The sequence below is a fragment of the Leopardus geoffroyi genome, chromosome X (genome assembly GCF_018350155.1).
Source record: "Leopardus geoffroyi isolate Oge1 chromosome X, O.geoffroyi_Oge1_pat1.0, whole genome shotgun sequence".
NCBI lineage: Eukaryota > Metazoa > Chordata > Mammalia > Carnivora > Felidae > Leopardus > Leopardus geoffroyi.
This window is the reverse complement of record NC_059343.1, coordinates 17,890,138-17,910,039: the sequence shown is the minus strand read 5'-3', so window position 1 is coordinate 17,910,039 and position 19,902 is coordinate 17,890,138. Positions and strand designations below refer to the sequence as shown.

The 19,902-nt window shown below is 43.5% G+C and overlaps 2 protein-coding genes across 7 annotated transcripts in view; one reads left to right on the top strand and one right to left on the bottom strand.

Annotated features, from left to right (window-relative positions):
- Positions 1-5,188: 5,188 nt before the first annotated feature.
- KLHL34 (kelch like family member 34) lies at positions 5,189-19,204 on the top strand. 2 transcript variants are annotated; one of them, XR_006711002.1, is made up of 2 exons: positions 5,189-5,645; positions 18,735-19,204. XR_006711002.1 is itself a non-coding variant. In XM_045472195.1 (2 exons), the coding sequence occupies exon 2, from the start codon at positions 6,854-6,856 to the stop codon at positions 8,804-8,806; it is 1,953 nt and encodes a 650-aa protein (XP_045328151.1). In that variant the 5' UTR covers positions 5,505-5,645; positions 6,227-6,853; the 3' UTR covers positions 8,807-11,665. The 2 variants fall into 2 exon arrangements, 1 of the variants encoding a protein (XP_045328151.1); XM_045472195.1 differs by lacking the exon at positions 18,735-19,204 and adding an exon at positions 6,227-11,665 and having other exon boundaries at positions 5,505-5,645.
- The window catches only part of CNKSR2 (connector enhancer of kinase suppressor of Ras 2), a 298,383-nt gene continuing 288,421 nt past the window's right edge, over positions 9,941-19,902 (bottom strand). For all 5 annotated transcript variants that reach the window (XM_045472191.1, XM_045472189.1, XM_045472190.1 and 2 more), the window contains 2 exons: positions 15,436-15,632; positions 9,941-12,350 (listed from right to left, as the gene is read on the bottom strand). In XM_045472191.1, coding sequence (XP_045328147.1) covers positions 12,135-12,350; positions 15,436-15,632 — 413 coding nt within the window. In that variant the 3' untranslated portion in view covers positions 9,941-12,134. The remainder of the gene's footprint in view (positions 12,351-15,435; positions 15,633-19,902) is intronic.

Below are 19,902 nucleotides of genomic sequence, written 5' to 3'. Positions count from 1 at the left end.
TGCATGGGTGGGGCTCTGACAAGGTCTGCTGTGTCACTTTGGACGAGTTCCCTATCTTCTCCAAGGCTCAGGTAACTCTTCTAATGGCCTGGTATGTTCTACTTCTACTTCTACATTTTCTTTCAAAGTTCTAAATTGCTAGAAGGTTCCCATTTATGCTGTGGCCAAATATCTCTTTGTAACTTCTACTTACTGGTCCTAGGTCTGTAGCCACAAGACCACCACCTATGTCCCTCCTGCCTTTGAGAAAGTTGACAACAAAGATCATTTAACCTCTAAAAGATTCTTTTGTTTTAGCCTAAAATCTTCACCTCCTTTACCTGATCCCTGTTTGAGAGAAAGAATGTTTCCAGACCCTCCCCTCCTTCTAGCTGGCCTCTTTGGACATTACCTGATTCATCTGAGGCATCTTAAAATGTGGTTCCAGATGGGAACTCAGGGCTTCTCATTTGAGTATTCAGTCAAGAGTTTGAGAAACTGGATTGCTTACCAAGTCATCATCTCATGCTTCAGTGATCTGCTGTTAATGTTATCATCATGTAAAGTATGAAAGGCAAATAAGTCCACAATCTATTTTTGTTAATATGACCAGTCATATGACACGGGGCCACTAATTTTTCCCATCTGGGTCTCTGACCTCTGACCTTTGGGAGCTAGTGCGTCCTCTCTTCTTTGGAAAACACTGACATCATACCCAGAACAAGTTGTTACGGAGTATGGTGAATTCAGGATGTAGCAGAACAATGCTCGACTCCAGCGCTTCTCACACTTTTTGAAGAAGGGTTTGGAGAAGCATATTACTGGGCTCCCCACTAGTGGAGCTTCTGATGCAGTAGGTTTGGGGGGGCTGAGAATTTACACTTCTTAATAGGTTTCTAGGTGATACTGCAGGAAGATCACTGAGAACCACTACTCAGTTACACTTCCAGTGTGCTTAGACTCTGGTATTAGGAGTTTTCAGAAAGCTTTAGTCAAGGAAGAAAAAAGAAAGAAAAACGCACATTTATTGTGTGTACTTACATCATGAGCAGTCATAATCTAATTTTAACAGACCTGTGAGTGTACAGTTATCATCCTCTTTTTAAAAACAATAAAACAACACTCATAGAATTTAAGTCACTTGCTGAAAGTCACATGGGGCAGATCTGGAAATGAAGCCCAGGTCTGTCTGACCCCAAAGCCCAGTCCTTCCCCATTGCCAGGCTGCTTCTTAAACTGTCAGCTGGGCCAGAATGCCAAAATCACATGTGATTAACACACACACCCTGTCCCTTGAAATTCTTTTGCTTTAACTGCATGTCACAAAGATAAAATACATTTCCTGTGCACAAAAAGTGGTCTTGGAACAGGGGGAAGATGACACGGGAGTGTTTTTCTACTGTATGTCTTTATTGTTTGCGATCATGTTTTCACAGATAGCTAACTTAAATGTGCCTATTTCTAGTAACAGGCTCTCTATGGAGGCTGCCAGAAGCCCTACGTAAGAAGGAAGTATATTGGGACTTAAAGGAGAACTGAAGATAGATGATAAAGAGTTAACCTGCCAAAAACAGTATCCTAAATACCAAACGAGCACAGTTTAGAGTTTTGTGGTTTTGAGAAAAGGTTCCCAATGTTATTACTATACATAATCGTTTTCTTCCTCAAAAGTGCACTACAACGGATGAAGCTTGAAAACATGGTAAGTCACAGAAGTGGGTCACAAAAGATCAGGTGTTGTATGACTGCATTTATATGAAATATCCAGAGATAGAAAGTAGATAAGTGGTTCCCTCGGGCTGAGGCCAGGGCTGCTTGGTGGCATAGAGAAGTGATAGTTTAAAGGGCACAGGGGTTGGTCCTTCCTTCCTCCTTCCCTCCTTTCATTTTTTTAAAAATTTACATCCAAGTTCGTTAGCATATAGTGCAATAGTGATTTCAGGAGTAGAATCCAGTGCTTCATCCCCTATGTATGACACCTAGTGCTCATCCCAACAAGTGTCCTCCTTAATGCCCCTTGCCCATTTAGCCCATTCCCCCACCTATAACCCCTCTAGCAACTCTCAGTTTGTTCTCTGTATTTAAGAGTCTCTGAGGCACCTGGGTGGCTCAGTCGGTTAAGCAATATGACTTGGACTCAGGACATGATGTCATCGTTTGTGTTGAACTCTATGCTGGCACCTCAGAGCCTGGAGCCTGCTTCCCATTCTGTGTTTCCCTCTCTCTGCCCCTCCCCTGCTGGCACTGTTTCTCTCTCAAAAATAAATAAAAACATTAAAAAAATAAAAAAAGAGTCTCTTCTGTTTTGTCCCCCTCCTTGTTTTTATATTATTTTTGCTTCCCTTCCCTTATGTACATCGGTTTTGTATCTTAAACTCCACATATGAGTGAAGTCATATATTTGTCCTTCTCTGACTAATTTCACTTAGCATAATACACCCTAGTTCCATCCACATTGTTGCAAATGGCAAGATTTCATTCTTTCTGATTGCCAAGCAATACTCTATTATATATAAATACCACATATTCTTTATCCATTCATCTGTCGATGGACATTTGGGCTCTTTCCATACTTAGGCCACTGTCGATAAGAGCTGCTATAAACATTGGGGTGCATGTGCCCCTTTCAAACAGGACTCCTGTATCCTTTGGGCAAATACCTAGTAGTGCAATTGCTGGGCTGTAGAGTAGCTCTAGTTTTGATTTTTGAGGAACCTACATACTGTTTTCCAGAGTGGCTGCACCAGTTTGCATTCCTACCAGCAGAAAGGGTACAGGGTTTCTGTATGAGGGGATGAAAATGCCCCCAAATTAGACTCCAGTGTTGTTACCTAACTGTAAATATGCTAAGAACCACCGAACTGTACACTTTAAATTAGTGAGTTATATGGTATGTGGATCATATCTCAATAAAGCTGTTACCAAAGAAAGCACATTACATTTGCAAAGAAATGCTGTGTCTGTTATACGTGGATATTTGCAATTTTTGATTTTTTTAAAACATACACAATTCTTTTAGAAACGAGGACTATGAAATGTAGGTTGAGCTAGATAAGACTGATTCAGGCCAAGTGGGGCTCCATGGCTGACAGCAGTGCCACCCTGATGTGGCAAGTAAGGTGTATGCATGGAGGACTGCAGTTCTAGGTTCTCTCACAGGAGGTTCAGGTGTATGGAAGGGAATGCTGACAGGAGGTCACAGTTCTGACAAGGGGTGAAGGGTTCAGAGCAAATTGCAGGATCCCACCAGGCATGCTGGAGTGCATATCTGGGCCTTCAGTAGAAGCCCAGCCACGTGAACTGGGACCCAGAGGAGCTACTGGGGCACTTGGGGCCCCTCCTCCAGGGAGGAGTAGCAGCAGCATGTCTGACTAGATGCCAAGAGTCATGTGGGACTGATCTGGGTAAAGGAGTCAGGCTGCAGGGCAGTGCTGGCTTGCAGTGGGGGCTGGATGAGGTGGTCTGGCCTTTTCTGAAGAGTCGGGTCCAGTCAGGGGCCACCCATGGTTACCCATTTGATTCTTAGTGTTGTTAGCTCACAGCCTGACCAGGATGTGTCTTCAACCCTAGCTGTGTGAATGCAAGAAAGAGAGCCAGAGAGAAGGAACTAATTGTTCTTGTCAAGTTCCTCTTAATAACCTGTTGCTCCTCCCACTAATGGTACCACCAGGTACCTAGATCTGTTCAACCCAACATTAATTATGCCAAAGACTGTGACAGGGGCTACAAATAAAAAGACCAAGAAACGGTCCTTGCCCTCAAGGAGCTTAGACTCCTCAAGGAGTCTAAATGGGGAAGGCCACTCATAGCAGATCATTTTTAACATGATGATCATATCCTATCACATGTGCTCATCACCAAGCATTCAGGTTGGGTTGCAGAGCCTGCTTCTAGGGGACCCAACTTAAGACACACATCTAACACAACTAAAAAAAGCACACTGAAATGTTTTTTAGTATACTTAATATTGCACAAAAATTAAAATTTTGACCCTTTCTGCAAACGTTACTCAAAGGACAAAAATGTTCTTGGATGGACTGATAGTTATATTTTCTAGAGAAAACCTAGGAAACACACTCAATATGAAAATTTCCTCAACTAACACAATTCATTTATATCCCCAATGTCAAAACACATTAAGTTGGCATATTGGGCCGGCAGTGAACACAAGCTTATTGTGCACAATTGACTTTTTGATGTCAAGATGTAGAGTCTTCCACAGCATCTCTATTTTCAAGTAAGTGTGACATTTTGGATTCAATCTAAATGCATGATGATGGATAGATCTGACAAGATGTGATTGATTCTGGGGTAAAAAAAAACGTGTTTAAAAACTGTATTTAAACTTTACTATTCTGAAATTTGGTTTCAGTAATCTTTGTGTTGCACTATTTTATTTTTATCATACAGAGGTCACATAATATAGTGGGGAGAGAGCCCTGGATTCTCGTCCAGACTCTGTAACTCAATATCCTAGTCACCCAGACAAACTGTACTCTCTCTGGGGCTCATTTGCTACATTTGTTTGAAAAGAAAAACAAGAAGTTGCAGAGGAAAAGGAGAGTTTGGTTAAATGATCTATAATATCCCTTCTACCAAATTTCTATTAAGTCCATTTAATTTCACCATTCAGATTTGTGCACACTGAACCAAACTGGTATCTTATTTTTGAACTAAGAAATTTTAGTACTTAAAAAAAAACCCCAAAACACCCAGCACCCCGCCTGAATCCATCTGTAGTTTTAACATTAGGAATTCAAATTGGAGTATTTTTAGCCTCTGGAGTTTAAGTAAGCCCTTAACTTGAGCCTCTGCCTGCATTTTATAATTTGGCTAATTTAAGTCATAATGCAGTTCCATCTCTGACAAAGAAAGCAGGATCATTTTACTAATATTTTTTTGCACTTCAAGAATTCTAATTGGAAACGTTGTAAGTACAATGGCATAAGAGGAAGAAAATGATTCATTTTAATCCTTCATTCGACATTTTTTCTTCTTTTTTATGAAACACAATCCCAACTGTCAGAAATGCAAGTTATTTCAGATGCTTTCAAAAGGTTCACTTAGAACAGATTGCCAGAGGGGTTGCATTAGAAAACAGAAAAATCAATTCTAGATGAAAGCAAAACACAGAAGCTCCAAATTGGCAAGAAAGAATAGTTATATTAATCATTTAGTTATTTAAGAGGAGGATGGAGGACATGGAGAAATGCTTCCTAATGTCTCAAGATTGGGTGGTTTTAGTCACCATTTCTGTGCTGGGTGCATCTTATAAATAACTTCATGAAATGGGGCCCTATGAAACTCTAGCCTCTACGGAACTTTGTGACCTTCCTTACTGCCCATTATCTCGTCACAGCGTTGAAGATGTAGCAGGCAGTAATCAGATCAGAGTCTGGAAAGTCAGGGAGAGAAACTGGAATGAATTACTTTCTTAAAGGAAGTGGTCATTCAAAGGCAGAAAATCCAAGTCACCTGCAATCTTCTTGTCCACTTTGCCAAGGGATGGGTTGGGTTGGGTCCAAGAACAGGAAGGGAGAACTCAGCTGGAGTCAGGGAGCGGGGGGGTAGGAGCAAATTCCGCAACGCAGAATGTGAGACGAGCCAGCCCGGGAGACGCGGGCCGCCTCGGGAAGGGCGCAGAGTAGGCCCAGCATCTCGAAAGGGTGAGTCCAGGTGAGGGGCGTGTAACGAAGCGCCCCTGGCAGGGAGCCCCAGATTCCCCCGGGCGTGGTTCCCGCTAGTAGCTCTCAACTCAGCGGCCTCCTGGGTGTCAGCGCGCAAAATCGCCGCTTAATCCCCGCCCCCGCCAGATTAATTAGGGCCTTCCCAAAGCAGAAAGTTTCGAGCCAGGGGGCTTCTTTCCCAGGCGCAAGGGCACCAGGGGGTCGACATTCCTCCGACCCAGCCAGCCGCCTCTCCCCCAGACACCACCAGGTACAGCGTCCCGGGAGACTGGCGCACCTCCAGTGAACGCTTCCCACAGCCCTAGCCGAGTTCCCGAGACCCCCTGGTGACCGGCGGCTGGTCGGGTCACCGGAGACAAGTCCCAGGCCCGGGCCGCTTCCTCCAGCGCCCCGGCCCTGGGTTCGCCGCCAGTAGCCCGGGGCGCGGGGCGGGGCACGCCGGGGAGGCCGAGGCCGCGCGCTATTCCTGTCGCTGTGAGCTACCGGCATGTTATGTACGGCGCCCAATCATGCCTCCGACGCGCCGCGCTGACCTGCGCCCCCCCTTCTTAATCCCCCAGGCTTTGATTTGATCCTCCGCGCGGAACAAGTTCACCCCCCTCTCCGCCCCGTACCCAGTTGTCCCCGGCCCTCACGGGTGCCCGCAGAATCCGTCCTCCTCGTCCACCCCCGGGAGGCCAGAGCCCTCGTTCCGCACTCCCGGGACGCCCGAGGCGGGCCACATCCTTGCATCTGCGCCGTCGGAGATCCAGCAACCCCCACCCCGAGTCAGTCCACCCTCAGCTCGGCCCTTCCAGGTGATGGTGTGTGGCCATTGCGGCCCCTGGCGCGCAGGTGTGGGCTTCCCAAACTGGGCCGGGGAGGGGGCTTTGGGCAACGTGCTGGCAGCCTCGGCAGACGCCGGAACCAAATCCTGCACCCTCCGGAAGAATCCAAACTCCGTGCCCTTTGCTACTAGGAGCTTATGGAAACCGTTCCCAGACCGGGTTTGCTCTGAGAGGGATACAGGGCTATCTGCAGGCCTGGATGAAGGAGCCCTGGGCTTTAAGCTGAGCAGGCAAAAAATGGGCCCCTGCTAGGGGCTCTGCGGCTCGCGTGGGGGACCCAGGGGCGCGGTGCCCCGAGATGACTCTGGCCGTGCCCGGCGGCCCCCAGCCCCGGCCAGGCCGCTTTCCACCCTGGACATCATGAGTTACTTTCTATCTTACTGTAAAGCTCATGGCGGTGCACTGCTCACCGGCTACCAGGCCCTGCGCGCTGAGGGCTTCCTGTGCGATGTGACGCTGGAGGCCGAGGGCAGCGAGTTCCCGGCCCATAGGTCGCTTCTCGCGTGTTCCAGCGACTACTTCAGGGCCCTGTTCAAGAGCCACACCCGGGAATCCAGGGCGCGCGTGATCCACCTGCACGTGCCGTCGGCGGCCGGCCTGCAGCGCCTGCTGGACTTCATCTACACCGCCTGGCTGCCGCTCTCCATGGACACGGTGGAGGACACGCTCGAGGCCGCCAGCTATCTGCAAGTCACCGAAGCACTGGGGCTGTGCGGTCGCTACCTGGAGCGCCAGCTGGCTCCAGAGAACTCTTGCTTCGCCGCCAACGTGGCGGCGCGCTTCGGCCTGGCGCACACGTTAGGCGAGGCCGAGCGCTGCATCGTGCGCCACCTGCGGGAGCTGCTGGTGCGGGGCGCGGGCCCCGCGGGGCTGCTGGAGCTGAACCCCACGTCGCTGAAGGCTGTGTTGGGTGCCCCCGACGTGGCGCGGGTGCCTGAGACCTGGCTGCTGGGTCTGGCGTTGGCCTGGCTGCGGCAGGAGCCTGAGGCCGAACGCCTGGCCCACTGCACCTCGCTGCTTGAGCGCGTTCGCTTCGGCCTAGTACCTGCAGACGTGCTGCGGCGCGTTTACTCGGGCTCTGGCCTCGTGCTGCCCGCCCGGGTTAAGGGCCTCATTATCCAGGCCCTCAACTACCACACTGCGCCCTCCCGCCAGCCTCTCGTGCAGGGCGAGCAGACCAGCGTCCGGAGCCCCCAAACTCGCATCTTGTTGGTCGGTGGGCGCAGGGCGCGGGAGGCAGTGACCGAGGAGGTCGCGGCCCCACCGCCGGTAGCCAGGGGCAGGGGCGCCATGGCGGAGCCCGAGGAGGAGGAGGGGGAGGAGGAGGAAGGTGAGTTGGAAGAGGAGGAGGAGGATTGGGAGCTCACCCAAGACGTGGTGGCTTTCGACGTGTACAACCACCGCTGGCGCAGTCTCACGCGGCTGCCTGCACCGCTACTGGGGCACAGCGTGTGCACCGCAGGCAATTTCCTGTTCGTCCTGGGCGGGGAGAGCCGTTCGGACGGCGCTTCCTCACCCCTGGCAGGCGGACAGCGGGCCGTCACGGCCGAAGTGCACCGTTATGACCCGCGCTTCCACGCTTGGACGGCGGTGCCTGCTATGCGAGAAGCGCGGGCCCACTTCTGGTGCGGCGCGGTGGGCGAGGCGCTCCTGGCCGTGGGGGGTCTGGGCGCCGACGGCGAGGCGCTGGCGTCGGTAGAGATGTACGACCTGCGCCGGGATCGCTGGACGGCTGCCGGGGCGCTGCCGCGGGCGTTGTATGGCCACGCGGGGGCCATCGGGGACCGCGGCATCGTGTACATCTCTGGGGGTAAGGCGGGGAGAGGCGAGGGCAGCTCGAGCAGCCTCCGGGACATGTACACCTTGGGCCCTGGGGAGCGAGCGTGGAGCAAGAGGGCGCCCATGAGCACTGCCCGCTTCGGGCACCACATGGCTGTGCTGCGAGGCGCGGTGTTCGCTTTTCTGGGGCGCTATGAGCCCTTCTCTGAGATCGAACGCTACGAGCCCGGCACGGACCAGTGGACTCGACTGCGACCGCTACCTTATGATCGCTTCTGCTATGGGCTGGCCGTTGTGGAAGAGACGGCGCTGCTGCTGGGCGGCCTCAAGTGGCGGGATTCGCGGCAGGTGTCTACCCGCAACGTGGTGGGCTACGACCTCGACCTGGACCGCTGGGAGGACATTGGCTGCGCGCTACCCTGGGCCTGGAACGGCCTCCAGTGTGCAGTGCTGCAGCTGGCTGAGGGTGGGGATGAGGAGAGGGAGGGAGGGTTCGGAGAAACGCCAGATTTAATGCTGGACTTAATGGGTTAGTGCAGTCTCCGGGCGACAGGGGAGAAAAAGTCGCGCTTGAGCAGGTTTACAGAGTAATACGTGGGCTTTTCCTAAGAATGGGACTCTGGGAGCAGGGCGGCTTCTGAAGTTTAAATATGCAAACAAGGGCTTGGCCCAACAGGAACATTTCCCCTTAAGCTGAGAATGGGAGACAGGATGAGTCAAAACAGAAGGATATATGTATCTGCTTCAGTGAGCTGGAAGTCTAGGAAGACTCACGCTGGACTAGAGATGGACTTTTGCAAAGAAGATATGACCCTGTTTTCCCTCTTAAAGTGTTTCCTTAGGTGCTAGACTGATTACTTGTGCTAAACAAGGCCAAAAATGTACAAGAAATTATATACAAAACCCAGAAAATTGTTAGCTATAAAAGCTGTAATAAATAGTCCGAAAATATGGCATTATCTGAATAAATAGTGAAGGGAAAGTGCCTTCATTAAATAGCATGAAATCACTGTAAGGAGAGCTATGATTTTATGATCCAGAACCATGTTTATAGTTCTGTTCTGTTGGTTTAATATAAATGTAGAACTGAGAGAGAAAAAAAAATCTCTAGGAAAGCACTTGTTTTTGGAAAAAGTATACTAGGTTAAGTTTTTGTGTCCCTCATCCTTAATCCCTAGCCTGCTTTTGCCTTGGCTTTAGGCCATTCATTGGTTTTATTTCAGCAGTCCTTAGCCATAATAATCAGGCTCTTTTGGTTAAGCAGCACATCTAGCAAAACCCAAACTTGTTTCTTTCATCTTTAAATATTCATTCTGCAGACATGCCATAGGTTATATTTGTAAAAAAAAACAAACAAACCCAAAAACAATAACTTATTTTTGGTGGTGCACCCCCCCCCCAACTTCCCAAGAATCAACAGAGGAAGGAAAGAGGAATATGTGAAATTTTCAAGTTTGTGGCGGTTAAGTGGGAAACCAGCTTGATTTTGCAGGGTCTGAGAAAACATACTTGCATACACTGAACAGCTGCTGCTTCTGGCTTATACCACTAGTGGAATGGCAAAGTTAGAACTGGTAACTAGGGAAGGGGGTAGGGGGAAGATGTCTCTGTGATTAGGTCTCAAAGAAATGTGGTGAGGAACTCTGCATGAATAAAGTAGGTGCTTTGTAAGGATTCATTAAGAGCTAAATTTATTTCACTTCAGTTTACAGTGCTGCCTCTCTCCTAGATTTGAAACTAATGCAATAAAATGTACAGATAAATATAATGTTAAAAGGTCTCTTTCATGCTAAGCTAGTCATGAGTCTTTTAAAATTCATTAGTTTAATTTTTACCATTTAAAACAACAGAGCCGACTTTACAAAGGTAAAAGCTGCTTAGTAGCAAGCAACACAACTAGTCTTTCCATCAACTGCTCGTTGTTTACAGGGTACAACCTTGCTGCTGTATCCATGACACATCCATCAGGTACAGATATTTTTAAGTGAATGTACACATTTGGTCTAGTAAACATCAACAAGTCTAAACACCTGTAACAAGCACACTTCATTTTAGGACAAGAGGTTTTTGTTTTTTTACATATACAAAATTCCACAAATTTAATGTACGTCAATATCCATGCAGTAAATAAATGTTTTTACAAATAGTTTTTTTAAATGATAAAAATATTACACTAGACTCCAAATTCCATACAAACATTAATACATGATTTCTCATCCATTTTGACTAAATATAGGATTACTGAAAATGTGCTGTAGAAAGGCCACTCTCCTGTACAGTGTGCAAAGTCTGCAAAACGATAGTGATTCAATGTTGATTTCAAAAGCAAAGAAAATGATCCCTGCTGTGGAGTTTTTACTTCCTCCCCTACAGCAAAAAATATTCACTGGCATATATCTGAACTCTTAGAGATGAAAGTACATTCACTGAGCTGTACAGGCAACAGTATAAAGCTGATTAGAAGTAGATTTAGGATATAGAATAGTAAAGGAGGGCCCCTTCCTCCTCCTAAAAAAACAGCAAATTGTGACTTGTACGTTATGCAGCCAGACACTAAAAAGCAGCACAGTCATTATCATGCTGTGATCACTTTCAAAAATGAGATACTTATAAATGGAAATATGTGAAGAGTACTTTTTCGTAGACTTCATCCACTCTACAGAACAATTCATGAAGCTAGGAAGAACCTCTATAAATTCTTTCTCTCATGTAATTCATTGTAATATATCTCTGAATGACCATCATCCTCTTGCTCCTCAGGAGAGAGGCACATTTTTATTTTTCAACATTGTTTTCATATTAGAACACACACCAGCCTGTAACGAAACATATTTTACTCCCCTGCTTGAAGTATAATTATGTAAGCTTAATTAATGGACTGGGGGAAAATTGGAAAAATAACTGGAAAGTTGAGTCATTTCAGTTTATACCTTGTTTTTTAGGAGCTGGAGTTTAAAAACATGAGTTTGGGCTAAAATTATATATATATATATATATATATATATATATATATATATATATATATATCTAAGCTGCCTTTCTGGGTGAATTAGCTGTGTTTTAAAAAAATCCACTCTCAAATTCCTCTGTACACAATCAGCATTTCATCACTACAAAAATAAAGGAAGATTTAAACCAAGAAAATAAAGCAGCTCTATCTTCAATTTTGGTCTTAGTTACAAAAACATCTTACAAAGCTTTGCCCTGATACACCATTAAGTGTCCCCATAGATTTGGAATAATACTTCCATTAACCAGCTTTCACAAGTTAATAGACTATTAAGACGAATATTAGATACCTGAACTTTTCTTATGTTGATGCTCTTCTATTTTGCTTAACTCTTGTATGCACATCTACATTTCACAAAAATAAAACTACTGCATTAAACTTTGTGCAATGTTTAAGAAAATTCTTAGAACATTTTAATAAATATAAAAAAGGTTTAAATTCTTTCCCACCCACAAGGATGTCTGCACCTGAAAAAATGTGATTTACTTTTGAAGTCTTGTTTATATAAAATTAACTTAAAGGGAGAAAAGATGACCTTACATAGAAAACTGCCTTTTTGTGGTTTTACTACTTGAAGACCACCTGTCTTCAGAGTTATTTGCAAAAGTTAATTTTAAGTCATTGAAGACAGTTGATTTTGCACATGGTAAACATAAGCTGAGCACTAATTGCATATAAAATATACAAATGCTCATTAAAGACAGTGGTATAATGACCATATATGGTTTGTTTCATGTAGTTTGGTAACATTAAAGTATAGCTTGTCAAGTGTCCCACACACTGATATAAAACTACCTCATATACTTATTCAAAGTACCAAAAGGTACCAGATGGCCAGAGGGCAGAATACACTTACACATGAGTTTCAATGTATGAGTGAGTGTGTGCGAGAGAGGAAGTGATTACATCTACTTCAGAAGAAATACTTAATGGGTCATTTGAGGTGGTGTTTTGACAGATATCCAAGAAAAGATCGAGGTACATCTGCTTCCATTGTTGGAATTCTTTAGATGTCAAGTCTGGATTGTCTAGGACTTTATCAATAATGGCTACTTCCCCTTCTCTGGCCTGAAAAGCAAAAGGATTCAACAGTTAAGTTGGGTACAGACTTTTGTTCAAGTTTAAAATAAAAAGTTAATATGTAAGTATTAAGAATTCCATATGACACAGTTCTGGTTTGCTCAAACCCAGCTATTTATAATCAAGTCCTAGTGTACTTTTTTCTACACCCAAGGTATGCCTGTATTGCCCACTGTGTGTGGTTAAATTTTTAATCTTGGCCAGTCTTGTTTCCTGTCTCTGCCTATGGAAACCTTCCTCATTCTTTGAGAGCTGGTTCAAATGCCTCTCATTTCTTAAAACTTTCCTTCAACAATGGGAAAAAAAGGTTTTCTCCCTCATTTATGTCCTCCTGACACTTTATCAGTGCCACTGAGTGGACTTCTCTCACATTCTGTCTTGAGTTAGTCTTGCACTGTTCTGTCTCTCCTGCCAGATGGTTAGCTCCTCATCCTTGCATGAGAGAAGGCATGGCCCTTCTGTCACTATAAATACATAATTCTTGTTGTATGAACATCATGACTGCTTTCCTGTAGCAATGGGGGTCTGCGATGCAAAGTAGCCCTCCCTTCTCAGCTGGGGCCGGTTCTCAGCTGAAGAATGAGCTCCATTATGAGAGAACTCAGTACAGCACAGCTATCACCTGTGGGAGAAGTGAGTCTTCCAGGTGGGAAGGGGGATGGGAGATGAGGGAGTGAGACAGTCTGAGAAGCTGAGTTTTGTCTTTAAAAAATTTTTTTTTCAAGCATTTATTGGAACACCTGGGTGGCTCAGTTGGTTAAAGCGTTGGACTTCAGCTCAGGTCATGATCTTGAGGTTAGTGAGTTCGAGCCCCGGGTTGGACTCTGTACTGACAGCTCAGAGCCTGAAGGCTGCTTCAGATTCTGTGTCTCCCTCTCTCTCTGCTCCCCCCAACTCTCTTTCTCAAAAATAAACATTAAAAATTTTAAAATAAAATGTTTATTTTTATTTATATTTTTCTAATTTGTTTTAAATTTTATTTATTTTTAAAATTTACATTCTAGTTTGACATATAGTGGAAAATGTTTATTTTAGAGAGGGAGAGAGCACAAGCAGGGTAGGGACAGAGAGAGAGGGGGACAGAGAATCCGAAGCAGGCTCCACGCTGTCAGCACAAAGCCGGACCGGGGGCTCTATCCCACAAACCATGAGATCATGATTTGAACCGAAGTCAGAAGCTCAACCGACTGAGTCACCCAGGCACCTGCCAGGCGTCCCATAAGTCCCCCAGGCACCCCGTAAGGCCTGTCTTTTAAGGGCTCAAGGAAGAGATAGGGAAGTCTAGGGAATGTTCTTCAGGAGGTGGGTAGGGAGAGCTGGGAAGGAAAGATAGCAAGGTGCCTAAGCAGTTGTTCTAGTTCCAGGTGGGGACAATGGGGCTGCAGCCGAGGATGTTGGGAGTCGTCCTGTGCTTGGGGAGGCAGGTCTGTTACAATTCCAGGGACTACACAGTCTATGGCCATACCACCCTGAACGCGCCCGATCTTGTCTGATCTCGGAAGCTAAGCAGGGTCGGGCCTGGTTAGTAGTTGGATGGGAGACAATTCTAGGGACTACACACATCCAAGGTTGCTTGGGCAGTTATCCTTCCCTAATGGGAGATTTGCATTCTCTGTTAATTTCCCACACTGAAAAGTATATGGCTTCCTAGTTTGGTTTTATCAATGAAGGGCATTTTTTTACACCGACTTTTCATCATCTTTACCCCAGAGAGTGGAGCACAGCGTCACATACCTAGTGATGCACCAATACTCAATGAACTGAACACTGGCAGGAGCTCAAACTCTTTGCTACTGGAAGTAAATATTTTTAGGGAATCCAGAGCGTAAAAGACAGGGGTGAGGTGCTTAGAAAGAAAGACAGAAGCAGGTCTTTAAAATATGTAAGCCTGAGCTGCTTCAAAATGCCTGTCTGCTTTCGCAACTAGACAGTTTGGATCTGAATGGGGTGGGGTGCTCTATATGGTGGGAGGGTGGGGTTATCTTTGGAGTAGGGCTGGTTAGCAGAATTATTCTTATGAATATTATAGCTCTTTTTAAAATTCTGCTCTTAGTTACCAAAAGGCTATTAAGTTGTCCCACGGATTTCCAGTAGTGTTTGCATGAATACCAACTGAAAGCTAATTTACTCTGAAAACTTGGCTGCTTGCTTCTGGAAACTTTTTCAAATCATGCATTTTCTATTTTGTTTCTCTCTTTCGTACTCATCTATGCTTTAAAATCACAAAACCTCAGCAGTATACTATGGATCTGAAATATTTCCCAAAGGAGCCCTCTGACCTTTTGTTTCCTGAGATTACTGTACTACATACTCTGTATGGTAGTTCTTTTCTGTTTTTGATTTTTCAAGGGCGCAAGGCCTGCTTATGGAGAGTTTTTGTACAGCAGGCCCTGTCCCCTCATATACACTCACAGTGAGGGGGCTCTGTTTTCTGCCTCCTTCAATTTCCTGCCTCTCTGCTCCTCTCTCTCCACTACCTCCTCCCCACTATGGGGGTGGTATAATAAAGAGACTGGAGATAATGTAAGCACTTACGGAAATGCAGAATAAGAAAGTAACATGTGAGCTGGGAACTGATAGCGTAAACAGAACAATTATAAAATTTCTATATGGAACATGAATCACTGTGGCTTCACTCCAAATGTGCTGCAGGAGATAGGCACCAAATATCTCAAAGCCTTTTAGTGCCCACTATTGCATTCTGCATGCATGCTGTGTTCTTTTAATAACTATATTAATAACTACATGGCAAATTTATCTTAGGAAAATGAAAGACTGAGGAATAACACCAGCCTCACATTTTTGAAAAAAATTTAATTACATCCTGTTTTCTCTGAGAATTAAGTCAAATAACATTTAGCCAATGCTTTGATATGCTAATGAAAAGTTAAGGTTACTTCCTCTTTATGCACTTACTACCCTATAGGAACAGCTCAGTTTCAGGTTCTTCCTGTTTACTTGCTGTCCACTCCACCTCCTCATTTAGTATTTCTTCATTTAGAGTATCTGGTAATCGACTGACTTCAAGAATGAATATCTTGAAAGGAATTTCTCTTTCCATTTCATATCTTACCTTTAAAGTGCTTTTGAGAATTCTCAGCCTGTGTAGTTTTTCATTCATCACAGGGTCATTACATCTCTTTATAAATGATAGCTTGTATTCCATCTTGGTTGAAATGCGATGTTCTCCCAGTGGTGACAGACTGGCTTGCTCCAATGCCCTGTACAAATCTTGCAATGAATCTCCTAACTTTTCTTCCCTACTTTCACCTGAAATGTGCAAAAAAAGAGAGAAATGAATCTGGTGTAATGAACACTTATCGGATACTCCAAAAATCTACTAAAAAAAAATCCAAACCATTTGAGAAACAGAATAATGAATGATTGGGAAAACACTCTATTACATTAAAAAAAAACCCCACAGCTGCTAGGTATAGTGGGTAAAATTTTTAAAATGGTCAAATAATAAGATGTTTGATTAACAAAATATCTCTTAATAGCAAATCACCATACATATCTTGAGTCCATTAAGTTCAAAGATAGAGTACAAAAGGTACACAACACAGAAACAATCCTGCACATAATTTAATATTTTAACACATTAGTGAATATCCCTTATCATTATACTGAGAAGCACAGAAGTGCTGATTAATAGAGCTCTCCTGGTTTAGCAATACTGAATGAGCTGGTTTTTACATTTTTCCAGACTGCATAAGATGGAATGGCATTCACTGGAGTATATTTGATTATAAAAATCTTCCAATAGTGTACCATAGAAGATCATTAGGTTTCATGTGACTGCCATAGTAATGCCTGCCACATTGTAAATACAGTAAATTATCATATATTACCATTAAAAATATTGCTTTAATTAAAATGAAATATGAGAATATGTTTATGTGCAAATGTAAGGAAAAATCTGGCACATACTAAGAGAAGCTACGTAGCATTTGTAATATCTGGGAGGAAAATACTGCAATTAAATATTTTTGAGAAAAAAAGTTAGAGACTGGTTCAGGAAAGGAACTTAGATCTGAATAAATCAAACTCCCATCTTCTTCTTTAATTGCCTGAATATTGATGTCATATCTTTCTCAACAATGATAAAGATAAACTGGGATTTTGCTTTGAGTGGTAGACAGGATTAGGGCTATATCACATTTCCTTTAATAGAGAGCCAAAGAATCCTATTTGAGGAATACTAATTATATTGGCTCAAGGAGTAAATATGGAATGTTGTTCATTCTACCATGGTCCATATGAATATTTTAGGTTTGCTGACCTAGTTAAAAAAAATGGACTCTCTAATTGCTAATTGATAACAATACTAGTTAACACTTGTATGTGCCGGGCAGAAGGGTAAATGATTAACATTCATGATCTCTTTTAATTTTCACAATACTGAGAGTAGATGTATTTGGTTTTCATTTTACAGCAGGGAAGCACCTTGCTCAAGGACATACTTAGGAAGTGTAAATGGTGGAGCCAGAATTGCAACTGGGTAGTCTGGCTCCAGAATCCATGATTTTAACAAGAATTCTACACTGCCAATTTTGCCAGTGTTCATTTCAACTGTGTATTTAACAGTAGGTGTTGATGAATTTGTGAAGATTCCTTAAAAAGGAGCATTCTAAAAAAATGTTTGAGAGTGTACCTAAAGTGCCCCCAAAGTCCATAAACACAGTACCTTAACTTGAAAGGATCACCTTTAGGGTTAAAAAATAGCTTCATTTCAGTTTCATACTCAAATTTTGGCGCTACTGCTGAGGTTAGCAACTAATGGTAGGTATGGTTATTGAGTCTTTCCATTAGAAAGTTCCTTGTTATCATCAACACATGCTATCATTAATTCCTCTATAACGAATTTTTAACTTCCTAATCATGTACCTAAATTAAAACTATGAAAATACAAAAGCCCCTTTAAACAACAGCTTTTTAATTCTCTGTTGGCTCATCCTTGAATGTCTGCAACACCTAGAGGATTTCGAGGGATGGGTGAGTGGAGGACTGCGAAAAGGAGGGAATTGCTTTGTGGGTTAAGAACAAGATGAAAGTAATATGGGAAATTATGACTGAGAATGGTTTGGAGCCAGGAAGGCACAAAATCATAAGGTCATTCAGAGTAGCTAAATGGGAGTTGTAAAAACAAGGATATATTTGAACAGCATAATTCCATTTCATAAAATCACAGGCCAGGAAAGGACCCCAAGGAATTAGTTAGTAGTCCTCATTCTTTTTGCCTCAGGGCAAGACTGCATCTAAAGCCAGATGTAATTTCGTAGAGCTGGGGTGAGGGGGGATGGAAGGCCTGACTTATGTGAATTACAGTAGTCAATGTATCAGGTGGCCTACTGTATTATTAGTTTTTCAGTTTTTGAAAGAATATGAAGAAAAAAAGGGATTCAGATGAGAGTTTCAGGATTTAAGGGAGGAAGAAGTATTTTTACATTTTATAGAGTAAATTTTTATTATACAATAACCTTCCATAGTAGCTAATACTATAGCACGTATATATTTTCTTTAAGAACATTCTTACCCAGTATTCTTTCTCCCCAGTTCTTAAAGTTTGTGGAATACTGGGCTAGGGAACTGATTTTTTTTTTTTGGTAAAATTTCAATGTGGTTTTACTTTAAGAAGGGTAAATAAAGATTTCATATTAAAAAGTGACAAACACAGCTATTAAATAAATAAAAATGGAAAGTTTTTTTCCCCCTTCTTGCTGTTAAGGGGGAAAAAGCATTTAAGCAAAGGACAACATAATTTTGCGAAGAATCTGGTTTGACAGCTGTTAAGAAGAATTGAATATAGATTTATCTTTGGGCAGCACATTTGAACAAGGAATCACAATGAGACGGAACACAGAAACATTTCCAAGTATATTAAGGGAATAGTGCGGCTCCTATTAGAGATAAGTAAGGCTCCCCTCCCCCCAGTCCATACACGTCATACACATATGCAACACCACAAGACAGAGCAGTGGGATGAGAAAGGATGAGGGATTGAGATGCCAGGCTACCACAAAATGCCACCAATTACTTAACATTTTAAGACCAGACAAAGAGTCCTTTTATTGTTAAAGGACGGGGGTGAGGAGCAAAGTCACATTATAAATCTGATTCACTGTGCTCAACAGTCAAAACAACACAGAACTCAACATTCAAGACAAAAACAGACCTTTATTTTCTTTTATAATTTTCAATTGGTTTCCTTGATTTTTTTTTCTCAGATGAATAGCAATTAAGTCAATTGGAGCTACTGTTGCAGCTGAAAATATGAAAGCACCTTTATTTTCTTCTCGTTTTGCCCTCTTCTTCATCTCCTCACTTCTCTTCTGGTTTCTCTTTTTTCAACTTTGGCTTTTCTTATTCTAGAAGAGGCTTGCTTTTGAAGATGAGGCAAGAAGTTGTTGACTTCGGCTTCCCAACGGACTTGCCTTCAGTGTACCAGTTCAGCCATTTGGAGCACTGGCGGAAAACCAGCTCTTTTGCAATTTGACAGAATGTTTTCTGAAAGTTGGCAGAGTGCAGAAGACCTCATGCAAACCACAGGATGCGCATAGGAACCTTCTGCAATTCCTAATGAGGAAGTGTATCAGCTGCTACAATGGAATTTTAGTTTGTATCCAATTTACTCAGGAATTCTGTGTCTACGGCAGGAATAAATTCCCTCCCAAATTTTATTTGTGGTTATTTTACAATATGCAAATTGATCCTGTGTCAGATGACATACTCTTCCACTTTTATTAAAAGCAAAGTGAACATATAAATTTCCTCTTTCCGATATAAAATTTCATTGATAGATTTGAGGATCACAATAAAGTCACTGATGGATTAAACTTGTATTCTCTGTTTGGGGGGGTCATTTCTGGCTGTGTCCTACTTGGTAGGGTTGAAAGAAGACCCCCTATTGTCTCATTTATACTTTAACTACACCATGAAATATGGTGACTCTAGGAATGTGGTATCACAACAGCTCACTGTCCGGCGGTCTCAGGTGGCACGTGACTTCCAGGTGGTGATAAAGAAAAGTTCAAGGAAAAATATTAGCTAACGCAAAATAATACGTTGTTGGAACTTTCTTGCGAGTGGCTTATTAGCAGATGATAATGCATTTCTCATACACTGAAAGGTCTTTGGGTCGACGTATTTCCCTACATTCATGCTCAGTGGTTTCCAAACTTTTTTCATTGTGCATCTTTACCAGTTAAAACACTTCTATTGTTGATAACCTACATATATGTATTACTGTATATTAATAGATATGCATGTTATAAAAAAGACACAGAAAATAAATTCGAAAGGACGAATTATAAAACCTGAGGAGAAATTCCAATGTTTTTTCTTCCTGAACCTTAATGGCACTGCATGTACTCTCCTTCAGAGACAGACTGTGACTTTCCCGGAGCAGAATACACCTCCCTCTCATTTGCGTTCCCCATTCTTCTACCTGGCACAGTGCCTTTTGCACCCAACGTTTAAAGTGAAGTACTCCAAAGAGGGCTCCCTATCAGATGACTGTGTAATTTTTCTGACAGTCTAT